Source organism: Mastigoproctus giganteus, chromosome 7 (assembly GCF_048544385.1).
Source record: "Mastigoproctus giganteus isolate SK-2022 chromosome 7, ASM4854438v1, whole genome shotgun sequence".
Lineage (NCBI taxonomy): Eukaryota > Metazoa > Arthropoda > Arachnida > Uropygi > Thelyphonidae > Mastigoproctus > Mastigoproctus giganteus.
Window position 1 is genome coordinate 224,651,358 of NC_143581.1, and position 25,922 is coordinate 224,677,279.

Below are 25,922 nucleotides of genomic sequence, written 5' to 3' on the forward strand. Positions count from 1 at the left end.
AGTTCCTTGGATCTGTAATACTGTCTACGATCATCCCTGGTTTCACAGCCCAGTTCTATATAACTGATATTATATACCAAGCCATTCTTCCATACCATCAACTTCTTGAAACTCATCCACATTTCTCATAATTTGAACACTTCTTACCATGGTGCTTTCATTAGTTCTGTTCTGGCTCTGATGCACACTGTTGGAAATTGTAATTGGACTGTAATTGGGAGAGTTTTGGCCAATGCCTCAGCAGCACAAAAAATGTCATCCTTACAGTCCATGTCTTAAAATTCCACAACTTTCTTGTTACACATTTGTGTGCACACACGCACCACACATATATATATATATATATATATATATATATTATTATTTTATCTTTCTATTGTGGTTTATTGTGTTTATTTTCTTAATTACGGGTGTTTTCTACTCATAGGTATTATGGTTAATACATTACTGGTCTTTAAGCTAGCCTAAACTCGGTTATCTTAAATGCCCAGGGCCTATTCATTTATTATTTTTCAACTTGTTACGTATTGCTAAAGAAATTGTCATATTAATTATAGATGAAAAACTGTAGCAATACTACTTTATGACAAAATGATAAAATATTAAACATTTTTATACATTTATTGTATTACATCTTTATACATATTTGTATTACATCACATGGTCGTCAGTCCCCTACTTCATCGGGGGCTTTGAGCGGATTGACGGTTCACTCGATGTAATGCATTACTTACTTACCCGTTTCTGTTTGTATCTATCACAGCTTTGCTATTTTATCCGATACTGAATTCTAAGTTTCTTTTAAATTCCATTTTTGTTCCTTTCCCATTGCTATTAGTTAAATAGGTATTATTTATTATAAATTTATTATGAACCGAATTAATATCCCATAATTTCTACAGCAACTGTGATAGAATACACAAAGCCCAACGGGTGAGTTTTTTAAAAAATTACAATAACTTTACTTACTTGATGTGTATAAGTGGAGGTCGTAGTGTCGAATCATGAAAGTTTCCCATCCTACTTGATGTGTTTCGGTGGAGGTCGTCGAGTCGAAAAAGGAATGTTTCGCACCCTTAACTTGTTTTATAGATGGCTATTTTTATGGCTTTGTCGCTTTAGCGTTTCCCTGTGTTCCGATGGTGTTTTGGCGGAAGTCCCCGAACTTCAGGCCAAGGTCTATTATGGTGGTTTTGTGGCAGGTTAAATGAATTTATTTAGTTGTGTATTTACAATATTTTTACATTTATTTTATGTCTCACCTCGGACAGTGCCGGTACCGCTTTTCCAAGGCGTAACAGCACTTGTTTGTCCAGAGGCAAAACTATATACATATATACAGCCTCTTACTATGGGAGAGGGGGGGGGGTTTAATTTTGGCAATAGGTTGTAGTGCAGTCAGGCGACGAGCCTCGCCTGAGTGCAATAAACCTAGTAAATAAGGGGATACTCTTCTGAGTAATTACTATTATATTTTTAGTTGGCTTTTGATAAAAGTATATGGGTCTACATTGGGATGGTGTTTTCTAATATTTGCGTATATGGCAGTTCTTACGTGATATCTACTGTACTGTTTGGGAATTTTGTTTCTATCCAGCGTTATAATGAGTTTTTTAATGGCTATATTTCCACTATTTATATTGTTGCATATTTGTAATAGTCTGTTTGTCTGATTTCTTATGGTATTACCATGTATATGCTTTGCTATGTTACTTTCCCAGTGTGTGAGTTTTATTGTTTCGAAATTAAAATGATCTCTTTTATCATGGTGATGTGTATATATTTTGTCTGGGTGGATGGTAATTTCGCTGTCTAAGTAGACAGCTTTTAAGTTGTTATCCGGATTTGTACATTCTATTTTAAGGTCTGCTGGGTAATAATTCTTTGCAATATTTATAAAGTTGTCATGGTTGAATACTATTACGTCATCAATGTATCTGTAGAATTTTAAACTGTCCGTAATGTTACTTTCATAATGGTGTAAGTAGAGGTTAGCCATTGCACATATAGTTTTGCCTCTGGACAAACAAGTGCTGTTACGCCTTGGAAAAGCGGTACCGGCACTGTCCGAGGTGAGACATAAAATAAATGTAAAAATATTGTAAATACACAACTAAATAAATTCATTTAACCTGCCACAAAACCATCATAATAGACCTTGGCCTGAAGTTCGGGGACTTCCGCCAAAACACCATCGGAACACAGGGAAACGCTAAAGCGACAAAGCCATAAAAATAGCCATCTATAAAACAAGTTAAGGGTGCGAAACATTCCTTTTTCGACTCGACGATCTCCACCGAAACACATCAAGTAGGATGGGAAACTTTCATGATTCGACACTACGACCTCCACTTATACACATCAAGTAAGTAAAGTTATTGTAATTTTTTAAAAAACTCACCAGTTGGGCTTTGTGTATTCTATCACAGTTGCTGTAGAAATTATGGGATATTAATTCGGTTCATAATAAATTTATAATAAATAATACCTATTTAACTAATAGCAATGGGAAAGGGACAAAAATGGAATTTAAAAGAAACTTAGAATTCAGTATCGGATAAAATAGCAAAGCTGTGATAGATACAAACAGAAACGGGTAAGTAAGTAATGCATTACATCGAATGAACCGTCAATCCGCTCAAAGCCCCCGATGAAGTAGGGGACTGACGACCATGTGATGTAATACAAATATGTATAAAGATGTAATACAATAAATGTATAAAAATGTTTAATATTTTATCATTTTGTCATAAAGTAGTATTGCTACAGTTTTTCATCTATAATTAATATGACAATTTCTTTAGCAATACGTAACAAGTTGAAAAATAATAAATGAATAGGCCCTGGGCATTTAAGATAACCGAGTTTAGGCTAGCTTAAAGACCAGTAATGTATTAACCATAATACCTATGAGTAGAAAACACCCGTAATTAAGAAAATAAACACAATAAACCACAATAGAAAGATAAAATAATAATATGTACTCTGTTCGTACCCGGGCATTGCTAAAACAGCTACTGGGACAACAGAAAAATCTAGAAATAATTTAAGGAAAACCACTATAAAAGTATATTAAAAGTTAAATACAACATAAATTATCATATTACTAAAGAATAATATATATATATATATATATATATATATATGCATAAGTGCTACTGTCTTCACCACGTCCATCCACATGTAACAACTCAACTCTCAGTGGATGGATTTTCATGAAATTTTATATTTAGTTCTTTTAGAAAGATTTGTCAAGACATCCCAAAATGACATAAAAATTAATAGAAATCTGGCAATTATTATTTTCTTTTTTCCATATGATTTGTATATAAAACAAAATTCATAGATTGAATGTAGTTTTAATGAAATAGTGTTAGCTTTAGAAAGTTCAAGCATGCTTTGCATGTATTGTTGTCTAAGACTCATGAATGGTGTCACTTGTGAAGGTGCATATATACAAAGAGAGAGAGAGAGAGAGAGAGAGAGAGAGAGAAAGAGAGAGAGAGAGAGAGAGAGAGAAAAGAACTAAAAAAAAAATATATATATATATGGGAGAAGAGTAATAAATATTATACAGTTGTTATAAAACTGAAGTTGAGTTTAGAGAATGTAAACTATAGAGTTTTATCAAGTGTTCTATAAAGTTATAATCTTAGTAATTAATTGATAAACAGATCATTATATTTGCTTTTCACTTCTATTAACCACAGAAAAAAAAAAAAAAAAAAAAAATTCAATTAATTTAAGGAAAAAAAAAAAAAAAAAAAAAGCCTGAAATGTAATGTGCTGCATACATTACCTAACACATTCTCTTCTATAATGAGGTGAAGAAAATTATCTCTTTAAATTTTCAATCACTCCTTGGTCTGTAGATTGGATTAAAACACTGATATTTACATATAGAAATTGAATAAATATTTGTCCATTATCCATTCAGACTGCTGACTCATTTAGATGAGATTGTGCATTTTCAGTTAAGGTAAATATGCTGGGAGCCCTTTGATTTCAAATGTTCACTTATGGATGGAATGAAGTGATTAAAAATCTAGTTTTTAAAGCTATCTTGATTTGTCAAAGCTTTCATTTAGTTATAGCACTTACAAGCTTTTGATTGGTTATAGTTACTTACATGGTAAGAACTCATTTCCTTGAAAGACCTTTGCTACTTACCTTTCCCAACTACAAGCAATTTTAAATTGTGTGTGCTGGTGACATTACAGCATGTCACTACAGTTATGTGCTCCATGCTGATTTCATTTCCAGGTGCTATTCCTTCACTGCCTGGGTGGCAAGTGTTTTTAATGGAAGTACTTTCTGAAAGCGACCAGATTCATAAACACTGTATATTTCTCATGAGATGATTATGTCTATCAACAAAATGAGAAAATTCCTGTTGAACATAGCTGTTAATTGATCAGCAGTTGACTTTTCACCAAGTAATTCAAGTTGTTGGATCCCAATGTCTTTTAAAATTTTCCAACCATCTGGGGCACAAAACAATTGGCTGACTTTGAACTGCTCATTAAATCATCTAACCTTTTTTTTAATAGCAAAGGAATTGCTATTAAAAAAGAACTCCAGAAATTGGAGTTCCTTCTGCACATTTCTGTTGGAAACGGTCACAAACTGCAGAATCAAGGGTGTTTTAGGCATTGCTTGTTTCATAGTCACTTCCCTTTTGGATATGCCACAATAACAATCAGACAAAGACAAATTTTAGCACATCATTACATGTTTTAAAAATATCCCTCATTGTCTGTACACCCACATCATATTCAACAACCAGCTAGGAAACATGTTTATTTTGCTATGTCAAAATACTTCAATTTCTTTTTGCCAGCAATTCCTTTACACATGCATGCACACACAGTTTTCACCAAATCACTTTATAACAATATGGTTAGTCCCCGACTTGTGTAAGCCCGAGTTACGTAAAGTCGCACTTACGTAAATTTTTTTTTGGGTAAAATCATAAAGATACTTTCTGTATAATTTTTATGAGTGAAGTCGAATGAAGAAACAATAAGTTTTATTTTCGTTCCCATACAAACTATGTTGGATAAATAACCTGCGGCATAATTAGAATCTAGGTAAATAAATTTCATTTTCTGCTTTAAAAATTCTGAAGAAATATTAGACAACGTGTTTGAGACAGGTGAACTATATTGAAGCATTTCAGAGAAACCCCCACAACGTTTAAGGCAAGTGGACTGTGTCCCATCAGCTATTTCTTTGGAGAATTACACACTAGCCCTTTAACATCCTTGATGGAATACGTAACATTTCAAGAGCCTGGAATGATTTGACAACAACTTGTATGAGCAGAGTTTGGAAAAATATTCTAAAAAAATTCCAAGTTTAACAATGAAAGCTTCAACAAAGATAAGCTGATGTCTTTTGTTACCAAAGAAATTGTAAACTTAGCCCAGAAGTTCCAGCTGGTCCTGGAGAACGAAAATGTAGATGAGCTTGTGGATGAACGAGGTGAAGATTTAAAAACAGAAGGCCTAGCCCAGTTGAACGTGCAAATAGTTGAGAAGCAAGGGAGAGCCGAATCCATTGAGGAACTGGAGCAACCCAAGAAGCAGTTCAAATTAAAGGAAATGGCAGAAGCATTTCATAAAATTCAGGAAGTTCTCTATGTTTGATGGAATGGATGAAAACACCAAACGTTTCTTGAAAATAGAAAGAAAAGTTCAAGATTGCTTATCGTGTTTGGGGTTTTCATTAAAAAAAAAAAAACCAGCAACTAAAAGTAGATTATGTTTTTTTTTTAAAATAAAAATAAATTAATAATCTCACTGCCAAACTTAAATGTTCTGCTGAAAAAAAGTGCAACATTTTTCTTGTTCTTGTAATGGTTTATAAAAATTAATTTAAATGATACAGCACGGCCTCAAAAATGTGGCTCTTCTTGACTATCTCTGTTTAAATAAGCTAGCTGGACTTAATAAATTCTTATATTTTTTTCTGTTTATACTCCAGAACAACCACATAAAGTCAGAGAAGTTTAAAGATAGAGAGTATACATAAACATTACCATACAGATATGATCATGTGTCTACTTTGGTAGACACATGACCATATGTGAGCTTGAATTACAGTCACGCTGGCACTTGTTAATCTGTCCCTCATGCCTGACCACTCAGCTATGGCAGCCATAAATAAATTTTCTGTTTATACTCTACGGGCAACTTACATAAGGTCAGGAGAATTCACAAGACTGAGAGAATACAAACACATCACCATATTTTGTAGTCATGATGGCTTAACCTATGGGTACTCAAAGTACATATACTTTTGTACTTGATCACTCAGCTAGGGGAAAACAGGATTTATGCATTATGGGCTATTAATGATTTTCAACTACCACTTCTTTCTGTTTATATACTTCCTAGACTGTATGTCATTGTTATTATGTACTGTCAGTGTATAAACTCATTCATTTTGCAAGACATTCAATACTAGTTCACAGTATAGTACTTAACAGTACAGTAATATGTAGAGGAATTAATGACAAAGGGGATGAACTAAAATTAAAAGAAGAGTTTAAATAGCAAGATCAGCCTTTTGCAAACTGAAAGGTGTTTTATGTAATCTGCAATTAGATTTAAATCTTTAACTAAGAGTAATGGAGTGCTACATCTGGTCCAAGTTAATCTATGGTTGCAAAACTTGGACACTATAGGTGCAGAAATTGGAGGCATTTGAGATGTACATGTATAGAAGAATATTATGTATTCCATGGACAGCTAAAGTTATAAATGTGGACGTGTTGAGATCAATCAGCAGAGAAAGGAAATTGCTGTCTCTAATCGAGAAACAAAAAACTTATTTTTTTGGTCACATTATGAGACATCAAGGAGAATATGCAATGCCATGAATAATTTTGACTGGAAGAATTATGGTGAGAAGAAGAAGAAGAAGAATATCATGGCTGGATAATTTGAAGAAAATAACGGGCAAAACTGTGAAACAATTATTTCATGATGTTTACAACAGCACATGCTGATCGCCAACCCCCAGAGAGAACAGCAACCTATGATGATGATGATGAGCATGTATTTAGTTTTTAATTTCCACAATAGTAATTCGATTGTGGAAATAATATTGCCCTATTTATACCTCACAGTAATAATATTAGACAACTATAACATCCATACTAGAGGCAGCATTTGAACTCAACCTTTATTTCATAGGCAATACATTACCCACTGGATAAAACTGGAAATACAGATTAAGAGCTACTGTATTAAAAAAAAAACAAAACTCTGTAATTTTCAAAAATCAAGCATGTGCTGAGTCCCGAGGAAGCTGGATTTATTACAAGATTCTATTGTATTAGATCCAAAATCTTATGAATACATAAAAAAGCAGGGCTACTGCATTTAAATATCCCATTATTCTGGTTATCAAATGATACACTGCCTATGGCAGTAAAAAGATTTATCTCTGTGTCATCTGACACAAACATTATCACACAGAAGATAAAGGTGTACCAAAGAAAGATAATGCTTATTCCAGTACCATAGCATTTCCTCATTCCAAATACTGAAGAAAAAGTTCATTATTAGAGATTCATTCTGTTAAATAAGAAATTTCAGAAATCATTGCAAATATCCATTAAGATATCTCAAAAAAACACGGACTAGTGGAGAAAGCCGTTGCTCTTATTCATGCATAAATGATTTAATCCTGAACATTTTGATAGCTGTAAAAATGTTGATAGCCATTTTGATGAATTTTGTATCATGACAACATATGTAATTTGAGAATGGACTCAAAAGTTATAAAATGTCACAAAAGTCTTTCAATATATTTTCATTTTGGTATAATCTGGTCAGCTGTGATTGGCATGTGTTCAAATGGGCATGACACCATAAAATTCATAAACATTCTTTTTTCCATGATTAGCTGAAAAGTTTTTGAAAATGTTACCAAACCAAATAAGGTTTTAAGTTTTCACAAAACATACAAATTAGCTTTTGTATTAAGACCTTCTGGTTATAGAAGTCTGCTGTAACTAGAATGGCTTAATGCAAAGTTTTACTGTAACAAGCATTAAATACTGTATGCAGGTCTGGAAGCCTCATTTTAAGAGAGATATGGATCTCTTAGAATGTGTGCAGAGAAGAGCAATCAGATTAGTCAAAAAACACAAATGGCTATTCTTAACACAAAAGACTTCAGTTTGCAAATTGCAGCCCTTTGAAACTAGGGGCCTGAGGAAACCAGATTGGATTGTTTAAAGCTTTATATGGATTAAGTAAACTAAAAGCTGATGGTATCCTTACTCTTACTCAGACAATACACACATATGGCAACATAAATTGAAAAAGGATGGCTCAGGAATATGTGTGAAAATTTCCTTTGAGTCACAGAGTAATTGATAGTTTAAACAAACTTCCATTTAGTGTTGTGGAAGTGAGTATTTTTGAATAAACTTGAAGAATCAGAGAAATTATTAAAATAGATTGATAGATGAGGTGGGTAGATTTTTTTTTTTTTTTTTTTTTTTTTGGCTGATAGGCTGAAGCTGGTTTTCTTGCATTGTTTGCTGCTACTAATACTAATAACAGTCCATTGAATTTTCTCCAGAGTGCTAGAGTCACTATTGTAGTTATACAGGTCATTTTGCATGTTTTCTGAAAACTTAAAATCTCACTTGGTTTGGTGATTTTTTCAAAAATTCTTTTTGGTAATTACGGATGAAAGGATGTTTACATACTTCACTATGAAGCAGTTAATAAATCATATAGTACAAAAAAGTCAAAAGTGAAACTGGTAGGTTATATGGGTTTAATATAAATAAAGCTACAACTAAGTTTGTTTGTTTATTATTTGGTTTTTAGGAGCATTAGCAACTAAGGCCATACTGCTCCAGGAATATGCGGTGGTCATTCCCTGACCTTTCCGCATCCTCCGTATTTGGTGGTGACGGGCTCGAACCCCAGTCTAATCAAGAAGCGTGTGCTACGTGCTACTGCTCTTTCCCACCTGGCTACGGAGGCACCATACAACTAAGTGAAAAGCCAAATAAGATAAAATGACAAACTATAACACTCTTCAGCATTCTGAACAATAGAGATAAGATAACATGTCTGCTTCACACCAGCTGTTATCTTATCTTAAAATAATGCAATAGAAAAATACAAAAGATTCTGAACTAACAAAAATAAATCAATACAGAAGATAAAGGAACTGATAATGCAGACAACTGCAGCATTCCTCCCCAAACTGTTGTCATGTAAGCCTTGATCAAAACAGACCAATGGCATCCACAACCTACAACAAAAGGATAGGGTCAGCCCTCAAAGAGTTCTGGAGCATCAATAAACATTCAAACACTTTGCCTTCATCTAAGCATCTGTTCTACCTAAGCAGTATAAGAAGGCATCCTAAATTACTCTATACAACTTTTATACTAGCCAAAAAGTTTCAACAGATCTTCTTCTGCATAAATGGTTGGATGCTAGTGGCATAAACAATTTTGTTCAATGCCAGTATGCATGTAGAAGACTTAAAAATTATATTATATAAAATGAAGCATCTAACCATGAAAGAAATTGTTCAAAACAAGTCTTTAAACAAATTACACTAAGCTGGTTGTGTAATGTCATATTAAATTTGTTTTCACTGTAACAAATTTTCCATGAAATTTTAATGTTCATTTTTTTTAAATTTACTCTTTGAAAACTAGTATTGTTTATAAAGAGGCCCCAATTTGTTCTGACTTCTGGTTTTGTACTGATTAAGTATATAAAAAAAAAAAAAAAAAAAAGGAGAGAGTAAAATTAAAGAGCTTTGTGTCTGCCTGTCTACTGTCAGGCTCAGAATTAAACTGCCATGTTCATTAATCATGTCGCTCATTAACATTGCTAAATATTCATATTGTATTGTTGCTTTCTATATTTATCAATGATATTGATGAAGGTATATCAGGCTTAATGTTCAAGGTTGCAGACGATAAAAAGGTTGGCAGGGTTATTAATGACAGTATGCTACTGCAACAGGATCTAGAAAAGTTGGGCAAATGGGTGGAGAGGTGACAAGTTTAACATTGACAAATGCAAAGTACTGCATATGGGTAGCAACAAACCCAAAGTACCGTACCAACTGTGTGGCACTACACTCAGGGTAGTGAAGAATGAAAAAGACCTGGGGATAGCTGTGCAGTCAGATATAAAGTTTTCTGAGCAGTGAAGACAGGCTGCCAGGACAGCTCATGTGATTTTGTCAATGATATACAGGAATGCTGCTAGCAGGGATAAGGAGGTGATTATCCCTTGTATAAGTCAATGGTCAAGTCACACATCGAGTACAGCATACAGGTTTGCAGGCCTCATTTTAGGAAGGATGTGGAGCTGCTGGAACAAGTACAGAGAATGGCAATGAGATTGGTGAGCAGAACAAAGGGGTGCTCTTACCAAGAAAGAGCTTCAGCTCTGCAAATTGCAGCATCTGGAGACTAGGCACCTGCAAGGTAACCTGACTGAGGTATATAAGGCCTTGAATGATTTGGGCAAGCTCAATGCTGATGGGATTTTTCCTCTTGTTCAGATTATGCACCTGAGGGGGCATAATTTCAAATTGAGGAAAGACAGTTGTAGAATAGATGTGCAGAAATTTGCCTTTAGCCAGCAGGTGATTCATTGCTGGCACAAACTTCCATTGGTTGTTGTGGAAGTTAGCCAAAATAAATTCATTAAAGAACTGGACAAACTTTTTGAGTGAATGGATGGGTGAAATGGAAAGGGTTTTTTTTTTGGTAATGCTGTATAAACTTGCCTTCTTGCATCATATGCCTCTACTAATGCTAATGCTATATTCTTGTAATATTACAAGATTTCATATTTTTAGTGATTATTGCTTGAAATAAATTAAATTAAAAAAATGATCATATAAGACTTTTTATTATAGAGACACTATTTAACTTGCATTAAAAAAGTTCAGCAAATACGAGGATTGCAATTAGAATTAAATATATATCAGGAATAGGTGTGCTCCATGAAAGCTGGTTGAGATCAGAATTTTGCACAATTAAAAATATTCAATGAAAATTCTTTCTTGATGAAGATATACATTCCTTTAAGATGTAATAGTGGACTGGATACACTGGCTGAGTCACTAGGGATTTTGGACTTTTTTTTAAATAAAACTTTTATACTGAGATGTTTTTGAACCCTAATACTTATTTTAAATGGATATCGCATTACTAATAATGTTGATTAATGATTGGTAATGAGAATCTCAGCAATATGATTCAAATTAGCATTTTGTTTTTTTACACTTATATTCTCATGTTAGACGTTGTGTTATCGGAGACAAAGAAAATGGGATGTGGAGAGGAAATAGTGGGAGAATACTACCATTTCTGGAGTGGAGTCGATAAGAGTGAAAGAGCAAGAGTAGGAGTTTCTATTGCTGTTAAAAAGAAATTGAGACATAACATCAAAAACTGGCAATTTATTAATGAAAGAATGATATCATTGGAATTGACAATGTATGGGAGAGAAATATATATTTTGGGAATATATACCCCAACTAATGACACTGCTGATAAACCTTGAAGGATGAATTTTGGGAGGATCTGAGAGACTAATAGAAAAAATCCCTAAGAACAAAGAGATATTTTTAATGAGGGATTTTAATGCAAGGGAGAAACTGAACAAAATAGCATAGTTATTGGAAGATTTGGAGAGAAAGAGAGGAATGACAATGGAGACTTTGTGAACAGTTCAACTTGAGAATAAACAACACATTTTTCCAACACAAGGATATCCATCAATTTACTTGGTCGCAGAAGACAAGACAAGACAAGACAAATTAGATCAGTTATAGATTACATTATTTCAAAACATTCAGGGACATACGTATTGAAAGATGTCAGAGTTCATAGAGAAGCCGAATGTGGATCTGACCATTTTCTTGTTAAAACAACACTGAGGTGGAACTGGATTAAGAAAATAAGAGTGGACAACCAATAATGCAGGGAAGGAGAAATGCTACAAGTGGATCAATTTAATGTTGAACTACTTTGGGATGATAGCATTAGAAACAACTTCACCCAGAGATTGGATGCTGAAATTAACATAGAGATAAAAGGTAATACTGAAGAAATCTACAAATATTTAAAAAATATTGTAAAAAAAATAGCTCATGAAATCCTAGGCAAAAAGAAGAGCCAAGGACCAAAAAAGACATGGATTACAGAGAAAGTAAGGGCTGCTGTGCAGGAAAAGAAACTTGCATATCAGAAATGGCTGAAAGGAATGATGTATATAGGAACATTTATGTTGAAAAGAAGAAAATGGTCAATCGGTTGGTGGAAGTGAAAAATGAAAAATGGGAAAGGAAATGCACGACTATTAATAGTAAACTGGGTTTCAAGCGACCAGTGGAATCGTGGAAAGTCCTTAAAGACTTGAGAAAACAGAATATTACTAGAGGCATATGATGCAAGAAAGTAAGCTTATGCAGCAGCAAAAAAAAAAAAAAAAAAAACTTCCACTTCACCCCTCCGTTCGTTCGAAATACCTGTCCAGCTAAGCCTTAAATTTATTTAGGCTATCAACTTCCACAACAAGGGATGGAAGTCTGTTCCACCAACCAACTACCCACTGGCTAAAGGCAAATTTCTGCACATCTATCCTACATCTGTCTTTCCTCAATTTGAATTTATGCCCTCTCAGGTGATTATTCTGAGCAAGAGGAAGAATCCCATCAGCACTGAGCATGCTCAAACCATTCAAGGCTTTATACACCTCTATCAGATCACCTCGCCGGTACCTAGTCTCCAGACACTGTAATTTGCAAAACTTAAGCCTTTCTTCGTAAGAGCAATCCTTTGTTCCATTCACTAATCTTGTTGCCCTTCTCTGTACTCGTTCCAGCAGCTCTACATCCTTCTTGAAATGAGGCCTCCAGACCTGTATACAGTACTCAAGGTGTGGCCTGACCATTGCCTTATACAAGGGAATAATCACCTCCTTATCCCTGCTAGAAAAATTTCTGTATATCACTGACAAGACATCATGAGCTACTCTTGCAGCCGTCTGCACTGCACGGAGAACTTCATATATGCCTGCACAATTACCCCCAGGTCCTTTTCATTCTCTACCACTGTCAGTGTAGTATCACAGAGTTGATACGTTGCTCTGGGGTTGCTGTTTCCCATATGTAGTACTTTACATTTGTCAATGTTAAACTTCAGTGCTGGTTTACAATTAATACCTTTGAAAGACTGGATGAAGTACTATGAAAGACTTAAAAGAAGACTGGGAAGAGTTCAAGACGGTGGAGGATTTCGGTATTGAAGACTCGGGCTTAAAAGTTTCTGTTAGGGAAGTGGAACTCTTACCGAAGGAAGGAAGGAATGGCAAATCACCTGGACCTGGAGGAGTTTTTATGGAACTTCTGAAATATGGTGGAAGAGGAGTGACTGTTTTGTTACAAAAATTGTTAAATGGTATACTGAGAGGAGAAGAAATAATGAAAGAAATGACAACAGGATATATTAATTACAGAGGAATATGCATCCTGAACCAGCTGTTAAAGATTCTTGGAAAATGGATCAAGAACCATTTAGAAACCCAAATCGAGGTGTCAGAAGAACAAAGCGGGTTTTCAGCTGGAAGGTCATGTATAGACCATATCTGAACAGTATGACAGATCCTTGAAAAATGCCAATCGAACAGAAAAAAAATCTTTATGATTTTCATTGACCTTGAAAAGGCACATGACAGTGTTCCAAGAAAACTCTTATGGGAAGCACTGAAAGAGGCAAATATTGGTGGACAATTGATTTACAAGAATTTACAAGAATAATAAATGCAGAATTAAAGTGGGATCAGCTTTGTCACTTAAATTCCACGCTTCAAAAGGCTTATTACAAGGCTGTTGCATGTCACCAATGCTTTTCAAAATTTATATCGACATCTGCCTGGTAAAAAAAAAATGCAATAAAATGAGATTGCCGATCAATAAGAACATCTATATTCACAATTTACTTTTTGCAGACAATCAGGTGGTGATAGTACAAGACTTAGAAGATGCAGACTATGCATGTCGTCAACTGTTTGAGGAATATAAACGAAGGGATCTAAAAATCAATTTTAGCAAGACTGAAATGCTGTCTTCAGGATCAGGACACAGTCTAAATATTGAAGGTTTTAAAATCAAACAAGTCGATAAATTCAAATATTTAGGATCAATCTTACAAAATGATGGATCATCCCAAGCAGAGATCAATAAGAGAATTGCAGATGGCAGAAAGGCTATCGTCATGTTAAATTCTGTTCTATGGAGCAGAAATATTCTAAATAAAACAAAGAAACGTGTATTTCAAATGACTGTACAAAGTCTTCTATTGTATGGAGTGGAAAACAAATTGCTCTCCACAGAAATAGATTTTTGGAGACACTCAGCAAGAACTTCTAGAAGAGACAGAAAATGGAATGAAGACATAAGAGAGAAAATGGAAGTGAAAAAGAATATTATTGACACTATCAAAGAAAAGCGTTTAACATGGTATGAACGTGTAAAATGGATGTAAGAAACCAGATATCCAAAGGCTATTCTGGAATGGATATCTCCTAGAAGAAGGAAAAGAGGAAGACCTAGGAGGATATGGATGGATGGAGTATGGGAGTGCACAACAGCTCAAGGTTTAACCGACCAAGACACCTTGAACCACACTTTATGGCGGGAAAAAATTCCTACCAAAAAATAACTTGTAGGCTAAGGAAACCCATCATAAATGGAAACACTCCTCTTGAAGAAGATATTCTCATTCCACACGTACTCCTAAAAAACAATATCCAAGGTTTCAATCAAAATAACAATTAATATATTCATATATTCTCTCAAGAAGTGTTAGTCTGACAAGTGATATTCTCTCAAGAAGTGTTAGTCTGACAAGTGATATTTCTCAAGAAGGCATGAGAAATCACCTGGGGATCAAGATCTTGGACTTTTTTTTTTTTTTTGTCTTAATAAAAATTTTATGTTGAGATGTTTTTGAACCCTAATACTTTTTAAATAAATACTAACATTATCATATTGCTTATAACACACTTCAATTAGGATTTTGTTTTTCACAATCCCATCTTCTCACCTACACCTGAAAAACAGTATCACAGATTTATTTAAAAATAGCATAATTAACAAAAAGCTTGAGTTCAAGCTTAAGAGTAGTTCTTCCAAATGATTTTTATAAGCATAAGTTAGAAGGCAACAAAACTATGGATCTAGTTTTGAAGGTGGAACCTCAGACTGACCTAACTAGCACCATGAGATGATTTCATTTAATCATTCCAAAAAGGCAGTGCAGTGAGAGTTGCAAAGATAAATGGGTATGCCTATGATACAATTCAATTCCAAGTGATGCCTTATAAATGCATTTCAAAAGCTCCTACTCAACATGTGTAGAACCATTTTTTGGAAAATAACAGAAGTAGTTTACTTACACATAAAACCTTAACTTGATTTTAAGAATACACATCTAGCAGCTAGAACTCAACAACAATGAAATGTACACCCAAACCACTACAAGAGAGTAAACTGGGCACAATACCACCAAAAGGTTGTCAACCACAAGACAATCATTTAAGATTAAGACCTGACTAATTTGAGTGCGATAAGTCTTCCTCGTGTTTTTTTTTTTTTTTTTTTTTATGAAAACCCCAAACACGAAAGGTATCAAAACCTATAGTACTTAGTACCGTGCATGGGTTGAAGGAGAAGTATGGGGGGGGGGGGATTCCGGAAACTTTGCTCTAGAGACTAAACATGGGTTTCTCAAACTGTGAAACTGTCAATAGAAATTGGCTCACTGTTAAACTCAAAATACTTTCTCCAAAGGATAGCAGAATGCTATTTATAGTCAATAGCTATTTTGGCAATTTCTCTCATCTTACTGATGAGGAAAAATCCACCCATCGGTGCATCTGGAAATTCCGGATGCAATTAAACTTACAACACAACAGATGATAAAAGGTGTATAAAATGAACTTAAACCAACTTAAGGCACTATATATTAAGTAGAGTATCTGCAGAATAATACTTCATGAAAATAATAAAATCTATTCAAGATAAAGAATAATAAATATCATATCCTGTACTTCCTTATATACATCTTGCATCTATTATAAAATGTTTATGTATATGTATTTATCTATTTATATGCATAAATATATCACTCCATTGCCTTTCTAGCTACTGCTGTTCAGAGGTATGTTTTTTTTTTTTTTTATGTGAACCCCAAACACGAGAGGTATTAGAACCTATAGTACTTAGTACCGTGCTTGGGTTTGAGGTTAAGAAGACGAAAGAAGATATTTGTTGACATTGGACTTGAACTTCTGTAGATTGTAATTTTCAGGAAATACGTATGAAGGAAGGTTGTTCCAAAAAACGGCAGTTGAATGAATAAATGAGGAAGATGAAAAGTTGGTTCTGTGGGTTTGAAGTTGGACAGTAAATGGATGTTGGCTGGTCGTGGCACGTGTTCGGACTGTTTTGAAAGAGACAGCAGGAATCATAGAAGACAATTCAGAAGAACAGTGCCCACAGAAGTATCTGTAGAAGAGGCATGCAGCAGAAACAGTGCATCTATGAGAAAGCGAGTGGAGAGACTCTGTTAGAGATGAATCATTAATTAACCTAACTGCCCTCTTCTGAATGGAATCAAGAAGCCTGAGAGAGGTTTTGGGGGCACCACCCCAGATGTGGGAACAATATTCCATGGCAGGGCGAATTTGCAATTTATACAGAGTGAGCAGCTGATTGGAAGAAATGTAACGCCGAGAGCGAAAGAGAAAACCAAGTTTTTTAGATGCAGAAGAAGCAATATTTGTTATGTGCTTGTGCCAAGAGAGATTAGAAGTCAGGGTAATCCTCAAAAGAGATATATATCAACTTGTCTAGAAATCGGAGTGTCACTAAAGATGAGCATAGGAGTAGAAGAATCCTTTTTTGCGAGATATAAGACAAGACTGAGTTTTAGAAGGGTTGAAATCACTAAGTTGTCTTTGCCCCACTAGAGAATTACCTGAAGATCGGCATTTAAGGAATTGGTAGCAGATTTTCGAGAAGTTGAAGCTGATTGAGCAAGACAATGTTTCTCAAAATGGAAAGTTGAATGCAATGTGCTATCATCGTCAAAACTATGGATAGGATTTCCAGTCAATGGAAGAAGGTCATTGATATACAAGTGGAAAAGAGTGGAGGAAAGAACTGAACCTTGGGGGACACCGGCATTAGTGGAGAAGTTAGAAGACAGAGAGCCATCTACCATCACCCTCAGTGAGCGATCAGAGAGAAAACTGGATAACCAATTACTAAAAACAGTTGGCAAACCATAAGATGGAAGCTTGTTTAGAAGACCTTTATGCCAAACACGATCAAAAGCCTTTGAGATGTCAAGAGCAACTACTTGTGTTTCACCGAACCTTTCCATTGAATTAGTCCATAAATGGGTAACATAAGCCAGAATATCTCCAGTGGATCGACACTGATGGAATCCATACTGGTGATCGTTGATCAGACGGAAGGTTTCTAGGTAGTTTAAGAGTTGGCGGTAATTGATTTCTCCATTACTTTAGAAAGAGTAGAAGTAACTGCAATGGAACGATAATTGGATGGGAGGGATTTGTCACCCTTTTTAGGAACTGGCTGGATATGAGCAAATTTCCAAGCAGAAGGAAAAACACCTTTGGAATAAGAAAGTGAAAAAAGGCGGCAAAGAATAGGAGTAAGTTCAGGAGCACAGGTTTTGAGAACAAGTGGAGAAATACCATCAGGACCTGGAGCTTTCTTAGCATCAAGATTCATCAAAATCCTTCTGATATCCTTTTGACGGAAGACCACAGGAGACATTGGAGACACAGGAGACACAATGGAGCGTGTTGGGAATGGTGGGAAGTGTTTTACCAAGATCATTAATACATGAGCTGGAAGAAAAATGGGATGCTAGCAGGTCAGCTTTATCCTTGGCTGAAGTGGCAACAGAACCATCTGGTTTGGACAGAGGTGGGAGCAAAGATGGGCAAAAGTTGCGGCTAATAGCTTTGGCAAGAGACCAGAATGCTCGGCTACCATTAGGGCAAGAAGCAAGTTTTCTACTCTTAGCCTGTTCAAACTCTAGTTTGGACTGATTAATAACTGCTTTAGAACTGTTGCGAGCTTTGGTGTACGCAGAAAATGAAACTGAAGAATTAGAAACAAGCCAATTACGATATGCAAAATTCTTCTCTTGGACAGCCTTAGCACATTTATTGGAAAACCAAGGTTTAGATAAAGGACGAGATTTTAAAGTGGAGTGTGGGATAAGGGATTCCATTCCTGCAAGAATAATTTCAATGACACGATCTGAGCAAACGTTGACATTAGAAGTTTTGAAACAGTAATCCGACCACGGAAAAGAAGAAAAGAAGTCTCGCAGGTCATCCCATTTTGCATTCTTGTAATGCCAAACAACACGTGGTTGGGAATAGCCATGAGATAAAGATTCCATTGGAGAAGAGACAATCACCAAGTTGTGATCTGAAGTGCCTAAAGGACCTCTCACTTCGACCGTGTACTTAGAAGGGTTGTTTGTGAGAAAAAGACCAAGCGTACTGGCTGTATGATTAGGATTGTCCAGTATTCTTGTAGGTAAATGAACAATCTGTGCTAGGTCATTAGTAATTGCAAAAGCCTCAGCATCTCGACCTGCTGGGTCGGTGTGACTAGAAAACAGAAGCCAGCTGGAGTTGTGAACATTAAAATCACCAAAGAAAATTACTTCACTGTTAGGAAAGTTGGACTGGAGAAAGTCAAGTTGCAAAGAGAGGAAGTTAAAGAGCTCCAAGTGATTAGTGGAGTTGGGAGAACGGTAGAGACAACAGATGAATTTGACACAATGAGGTAGAGAGATTTTAAGCCAGAGAAGATCAAAGAGAGGAGATTCCAAATTGCCAAGTCTCTGACAGGGAATATCAGAACGGACATATGCACAAGTACCACCTTTGAGGCGAAAGGAATCATACAGAGAATAATTTGGGCATTGAGATGAGCAGTAGATGAATCAACCGATAACTGAGATTCTGTCAGAAAAAGTACATGGGGTTTGGCAGACTGCAAGTGGAAATGGACATCGTTGAGATTAGAATTGAGACCACGTACATTTGTGAAATGAATTAGGAAGTCCTTGAGAGGTTTAGATCTTTTCGCAGATAAGCTGGCTCTATCTGTTTGACAATTCATGGTGTATTCAATAGTAAGAAAAAGTAGGTGGGACATGCTGTATGAAGTAATGAAATTTTTGGATATGGCGTACACATGATAAGAATATACCCAGATCCTTGACATAACGTGGCCTCGACAATTTTCCCCTCACGCACACTACTCGGACTCCCTCCAGTCACTATCTGGCAGAGGAGAGGTAGGGCGCCTCCGTAGCCAGGTGGGAAGGAGCAGCAGTGCGTAGCACACGCTTCTTGATTAGACCGGGGTTCGAGCCCATCACCACCAAATACGGAGGATGCGGAAAGGTCATTCAGGGAATGACCACCGCATATCCCGGAGCAATATGGCCTTAGTTGCTAATGCTCCTAAAAACCAAATAACAACAACAACAACAACAGGAGAGGTAGCAAGATTATACACTAGCTGATCCGGAAGCTTCCTAGAGAGTTACCAATAGGTTCAGTCCGGTGTACTAACTAGCGGCCGGCCTGCGAACACCATTTTAGAGCTGTACCCTCGAAATGTAAGGAATATTGGATCTCGCCACGACGTTCATCATAACCTCAAAAGTCATCAATCATACTGCATGATGGAAGAGATAGGGAAGAGTTGACCGGAACTTAGCTCTAGAGACTAAACATGGGTTCCACCACTTCAAGCCTCCAATAAGCAAAGTGGTGGTATTTCACCAGTTGATGAGAGTCATCTACCACCTAGTACTACCTGGTAACATAGAGGGGCGGTGTTCCTCCATGTGGTGTGGGCGCCACACCTCGACCCCTGCTTACGTTGGTTCACACCTGGGTGGTCACCCACCATGTACTTGTGCATGGATGTCATACCCAGGATTACTAACAGTCCCACCATCGTGAAGGTGCAAGCAGAGGATTTGGCTGTCACAGACCGTCCGGACTGCGCCGAAATTGGGTCCACTTGACTTGAGTGTCACCTGAATATCAGTTCCATCAGCGTTTTAGACTCCCAGGTAGCAAGTACAGCTTGTCTGGCATATCTGAGAAAATGTCTGTGACAACCTCAAGGACCGGTATCAACTATTAAACTAAATAATAATAAGCTCATATCGAGTGTAGAATTTCTCAGCCTAATACTGCAAATTAGGCGCCTCCGTAGTCAGGTGGGAAGGAGCAGCAGTGCGAAGCACACGCTTCTTGATTAGAATCAGGGTTTGAGCCTGTCACCACCAAATACGGAGGATGCGGAAAGGTCAGGGAATGACCACCGCATATCCCGGAGCAATATGGCCTTAGTTGCTAATGCTCCTAAAAACCAAACAAACAAACTGCAAATTAAGTGTTGTAAGTGTTCTAAAACAATTACAACTCAAATTCCAACACTGGTTACCTAATGTTAGATAAAGCTAGTGAAGCGAAGAAATGTCCAATAACTCATTGCATTTGTTATATAATGTGATGATGCTCGTTATCCATTATTTAATGACTGTTTGACAAGACAAGTGGCCAGGCACGAGGGTACATAAGTACACGGGGTTCAGGCCTATGACTGCTAAATACTGTGCTGTTTCTTGTATTCTCTTTAATCATGTGAACTCCTCTGACCGTGTGGTCATCCCGAAGTATAAACAGAAAATATATTTATTTTTTTTATATCCGAATTCCATCTTTTTTTTTTCTTCTTTTTCAACACACGCACACACACTTATAGAATAGTGCAGCTGACATGTCATAAATGGCCCACTAAAAGAGATTATGTAATAGGTTACTCCCTGCAAAATCTACTGGAACTAAAATTCCAACACTGGTTACCTAATGTTAGATAAAGCTAATGAAGCCAAGAAATGTCTAATAACCAAGAAATGTCTACCTATCAAATATAAATATTAGCATTGCCAAATGATGCAAGAAAGAAAGGTTATTAGCATTATCAAGGGCACATGATGCAAGAAAGCAAGCTTATATAGCATCAGCCAAAAAAAAAACAAAAAACACACACACCCTTCTCATTTCACCCACCTACTCACTCCTAATGTATGTCTAGTTCTGCCTTGAATCTGTTTAAGCTATCAACTTCTACAACAGATGGAAGTTTGTTCCAGTAATCAACCACCCACTGACTAAAGGCAAACTACCACACATCTATCCTACAACTGTCTTTCCTCAATTTGAATTTATGCCCTCTCAGGTGATTATTCTGAGCAAGAGAAAGAATCCCATCAGCATAAGCATGCTCAAACCATTCAAGGCTTTATTCACCTCGATCAGATCACCTCGCAGGTGCCTAGTCTCCAGACACTGTAATTTGCAAAACTTAAGCCTTTCTTCGTAAGAGCACCCCTTTGTTCCATTCACTAATCTTGTTGCCCTTCTCTGTACTCGTTCCAGCAGCTCTACATCCTTCTTAAAATGAGGCCTCCAGGCCTGTATACAGTACTCAAAGTGTGGCCTGACCATTGCCTTATACAAGGGGATAATCACTTCTTTATCCCTGCTAGAATATACAGCATCAGCTATTAGAATTATACAGCATCAGCCAAAAAAAGAAAAAAAAAAAAAAACAACCCCTCCCATTTCACCTATTTATTCCCTTCAATAGTTTGTCTAGTTCTTTCTTGAATTTATTTAAACTGTCAACTTCCACAACAACAGATGGAAGTTTGTTCCAATAATCAACCATCCATTGGCTAAAGGCAAACTTTTGCACATCTATTCTGCAACCGTACTTCCTCAATTTGAATTTGTTCCTCGTTATGTGTGTGGTCTGAGTAAGAGGAAGAATCCCATCAACACTGAGCTTGTTCAATCCATTCAAAGCCTTAAACACCTCAATCAGATCACCTCGCAGACAACTAGTCTAGAGATGATGCAATTTGCAGAACTTAAGCCTTTCTTGGTAAGAACACCCCTTTGTTCTGCTCACCAGTCTCTTTGTCATTCTCTGTACTCGTCCCAGCAGGTCCACATCCATCCTAAAATAAGGCCTGCAAACCTGTATTCAGAATTCAATGTGTGGTCTGTCCATTGCCTTATACAACAGGATGATCGCCTCCTTATCCCTGCTAACAAAATTCCCGAATCATTGACAAAACCCCTTGAGCTGTCCTGGCAGCCTGTCTGCATTGCTCAGAGAACTTCATATCTGACTGCAATTACCCCCAGGTCTTTTTCATTCTCCATTACCCTGAGTGTGGTACAACACAGTTGGTACATTACTCTGGAGTTACTGCTACCCATATGCAGTATTTTGCATTTATCAATGCTAAACTTTAATAAACTTCATATGTTCAAAAACTTCATGTTAGGTAACAAACATTTTTTCTCCTTTTTGTCACCTGATTACAAATTATGGTTGGAAAAGGCTGTACCTTTGCAGTACTGTTATTCTTGTCTTGCCAGATAATGGATGGATGAATTAATCATAATTAAACTTGAGAAGGACATTTTGTGGAATCACAACTAAGTAGGTTTAGTAAAGACACTTTAACACATGAAGTATTTAATCAGTTCATTGAACAAGAAGACAATTATTACAGTATATGCAAACAGTCCCATCAACTAAATAAACTGAGTATGTTTCAGATTTCGGTGTTAAAATCCATTTTTGGGTCTGAATTTTTGGTTCTGTAATACATACAAAGAGAAGTTAACTGTATTCAAATTTTGGATATTTGTACAAAGAGATACAAAGTTAATTATACAAAGAAAGATAATACAAAGAAAAGAAATAATATAATATAGGTTTATAAGACAACAATTCAATATAACTTGTTTGGTTTGATCAAGTTTTAAAAATCTAACAATAACTAAATACTTCATGTGGTAAAGCGTCATTACTAACTTTTCAATTTTTTTTTAAAAAATTAATCATATTTCAAAAAAACATTGAAATTTTATTCCCATTTTTTGTTTATAACTATATATCTATAATAATATCTTCACCATCATATACAGCAATGAATGCCTATTTTGGGTAGCCTATGTGAGTAAAGAAATTAAAAGGGCAAGCCATTTTTCAAGAGAATGAATCAGTGTTCTGTATAATATATGAAGATTTTCACAGAAGTATGTTACATAAATACATTTTAGTTTCAACTGAACTAAATAAAATTTCATGACTGTCTAACAGTGGAACTTACTTTTTTTCATAATCCATTTTTCTTTCATGTGATCTCAGATACAAAGTGCCATTTCAAAATAATGATATATTAAACTGTTCTGATTATTATGGCCAGCACTTTTTGAAGAACACTTTAAAAGTGTCTTTTATATCAAAAATTTAAACTGTATATATCCAGTATTTGCATGTGGTTAGACTCATGCTCAACATGATTATTCTTGTTGGCAACTACATGACTGTAATAACAAAATAAAGTGTCTGGATGGCAATACAGTAAGAAAATAGGGATCAATACAGTTCAAAAAGAAAACAAAAGGTTAGTTGTTAAACTTCCACTGTTTGCATAATGTGAGCAACAGTGATCATTTTAATTTAACACCCATGAAAATAACTTTGAATAAAAAGGCATTACTGCAAGAAATTTACAAAAACAATCTTTATTACAATCTTTACAATTAATATAACTGAGCATGGCAAAACATGTTCAACAGAAAATTGCCTACAAATATCAAAAAGAGCAGTTTTAAATGATTCCATTTTCGGGTAATGTTCCATTATGAACACATGTTCTTTATGATGAACACCATTCGTAGTTTTGCAGGTTATCAACAGTTAGTGACATCATACATATCTGTACAAATAACTTTACTAAAGTTCTTTGTACTCTATGGGTTCTCATTTAAAATGAGAACCCATGGAGTACAAAGTATAGAATACACCTTGTATTTACCCTCCCCTCCCTCCAAAAAGGAGTGGGTTTATAATCTTGTATTTTTCTTCACCACTTATCTCTAAATGATGATCAATATTTTTTTTTTTTTTTTTTGCTTCAATTTTGTTATTGATTACACCAGTAAACAAGGATTTAGTAAGAAAAAAGTAAACTGTTATAAATTAATTAAAATCTGCTCACATTTGTAGCATATCACATTCATAGCATATATTATTTGAAAAGTTCTGCCATGATATAACGGAACAATGCTATCAAGGATGGTAGGATCCAGCCATGATGGGTGACAAACCACACATGGGAGAAAAAAATATATACATTATTATTATTATTGAATTTTTGGCAAATTTGTAGACAATAAACTTTTTGTCTTAATATATCTATATAATAGCAGTATGATATTTTCTTAATGAATAAAAGTTTATTTTCTTTTAAATAACTTCATTTCTAATTGCATAATAAATGTATGCATGCTCACCATGCATAAAAATAAAAAAAAATAAATGATTACAAAAACTGTATGTGGCTACTATCATTTTAAAGATCAAGTGTAGCAGTTTTAATTAAAAGTATCTTATTTTATATCACAAAAAAAAGTTAAATTAGCTCAAGTGTTATTATTATATCATGCACATATGGCGCATGATATAATCATTCCCATCTATATTTTTTGTTGGAGTGTAATAAATACTAATAAGGGAATCTTTTCTAAGTATGTGGATGAATAATAAAACCTCTCTGTGACAGATCCTCTATATTTGCATCCACTGTGTACATTTTCCTGCAATTTTTTATCCTGTAAACAGTAGTCTGCACTTAGCATGGTAAAAACACTCGGCAAGTGATGGAAGTGAAACTATATATACGCCCCTAAGCTCCCACTCATCACACCAGCATCTTCTCTCGCTCTCTTTTTTGAGTGATGAACTGTTTTCATGACTTACAACAAATAAACCTTAAAATTAGGCTTCGTTGAACATTAAAAGAAATATTAACCAGAATCATCAATGAGAATATAAGATTAAAGAATAGCCAAATATGTTTGAGGTTTCCTACAAATATCTTCATGTAAGGAAACAATAGCCGGTAACAAGGCATTGGTGTTAACTTGGAGATTATGAAGAAATGTACGACTTACCGTTTTCTGTTTCTTTGGCGCTGGTTCAGACATGATGTCTCACATGTAAAACGATTATTGGCAAAAAATTTCCGAATTTAGAATGAACTTATTCTTGATATGAAAATCAAACACCTCACACACGTGTCACCGTCATGGTCAAACTGCAATACCGCTGCTGGCGCGACAGCAAATCCTATAAGATCGGAGGACATACTGAAGACAAATTATCTCCTACTTTTTTTTTTAATTTGATATATTTCTCACATGTAGCCACACATTCATAACAAATTATTAATTTAAAGCACCTTGGCATATTTGAATTTAGCTAATTGCACTCACTAAATTTCTAAGAAGAGACATAAATTATTCAATGTATTATTATGAATAGCGCTCAACCATTCAGTTACCATATGCCCGAAACCGCAAAAATCAATTTTCAACAACTGCGCCATCTTCAGTCAAACGAGTTTCTGAACAATTTTAACCCAATTATCGGTAATAAAAAAAAAATAATAATAATAAAAAGCACTGAAGGCGGTGTTTTCTCCTAAAAACAATTTTTGCTTTTTCGTACCTTCCTCCTGCAGAATGGTTCTATAAAATGTGTTAAAAAGTCACTGATTTTCAATGAAGCCGCACATAGGGCCAGTTATTGGTTGTTGTAAGGGTTTAGGTGCATCAGCAACTTAGGCCATATTGCGCCGTATATAATATATCTATAAAAAAAAAAAATAAATAACAAAAAAAAATTAC

General features: G+C 35.4%; 1 protein-coding gene across 1 annotated transcript in view; it reads right to left on the minus strand.

The window, feature by feature from the left end:
• Papss (3'-phosphoadenosine 5'-phosphosulfate synthase) overlaps window positions 1-25,447 on the minus strand; it is a 139,936-nt gene extending 114,489 nt beyond the window's left edge. Inside the window, exon 1 of the mRNA XM_090378166.1 lies at window positions 25,188-25,447. Within this exon, the coding sequence (XP_090234292.1) occupies window positions 25,188-25,220 (33 nt within the window). The 5' untranslated portion in view covers window positions 25,221-25,447. The remainder of the gene's footprint in view (window positions 1-25,187) is intronic.
• Window positions 25,448-25,922: the final 475 nt, after the last annotated feature.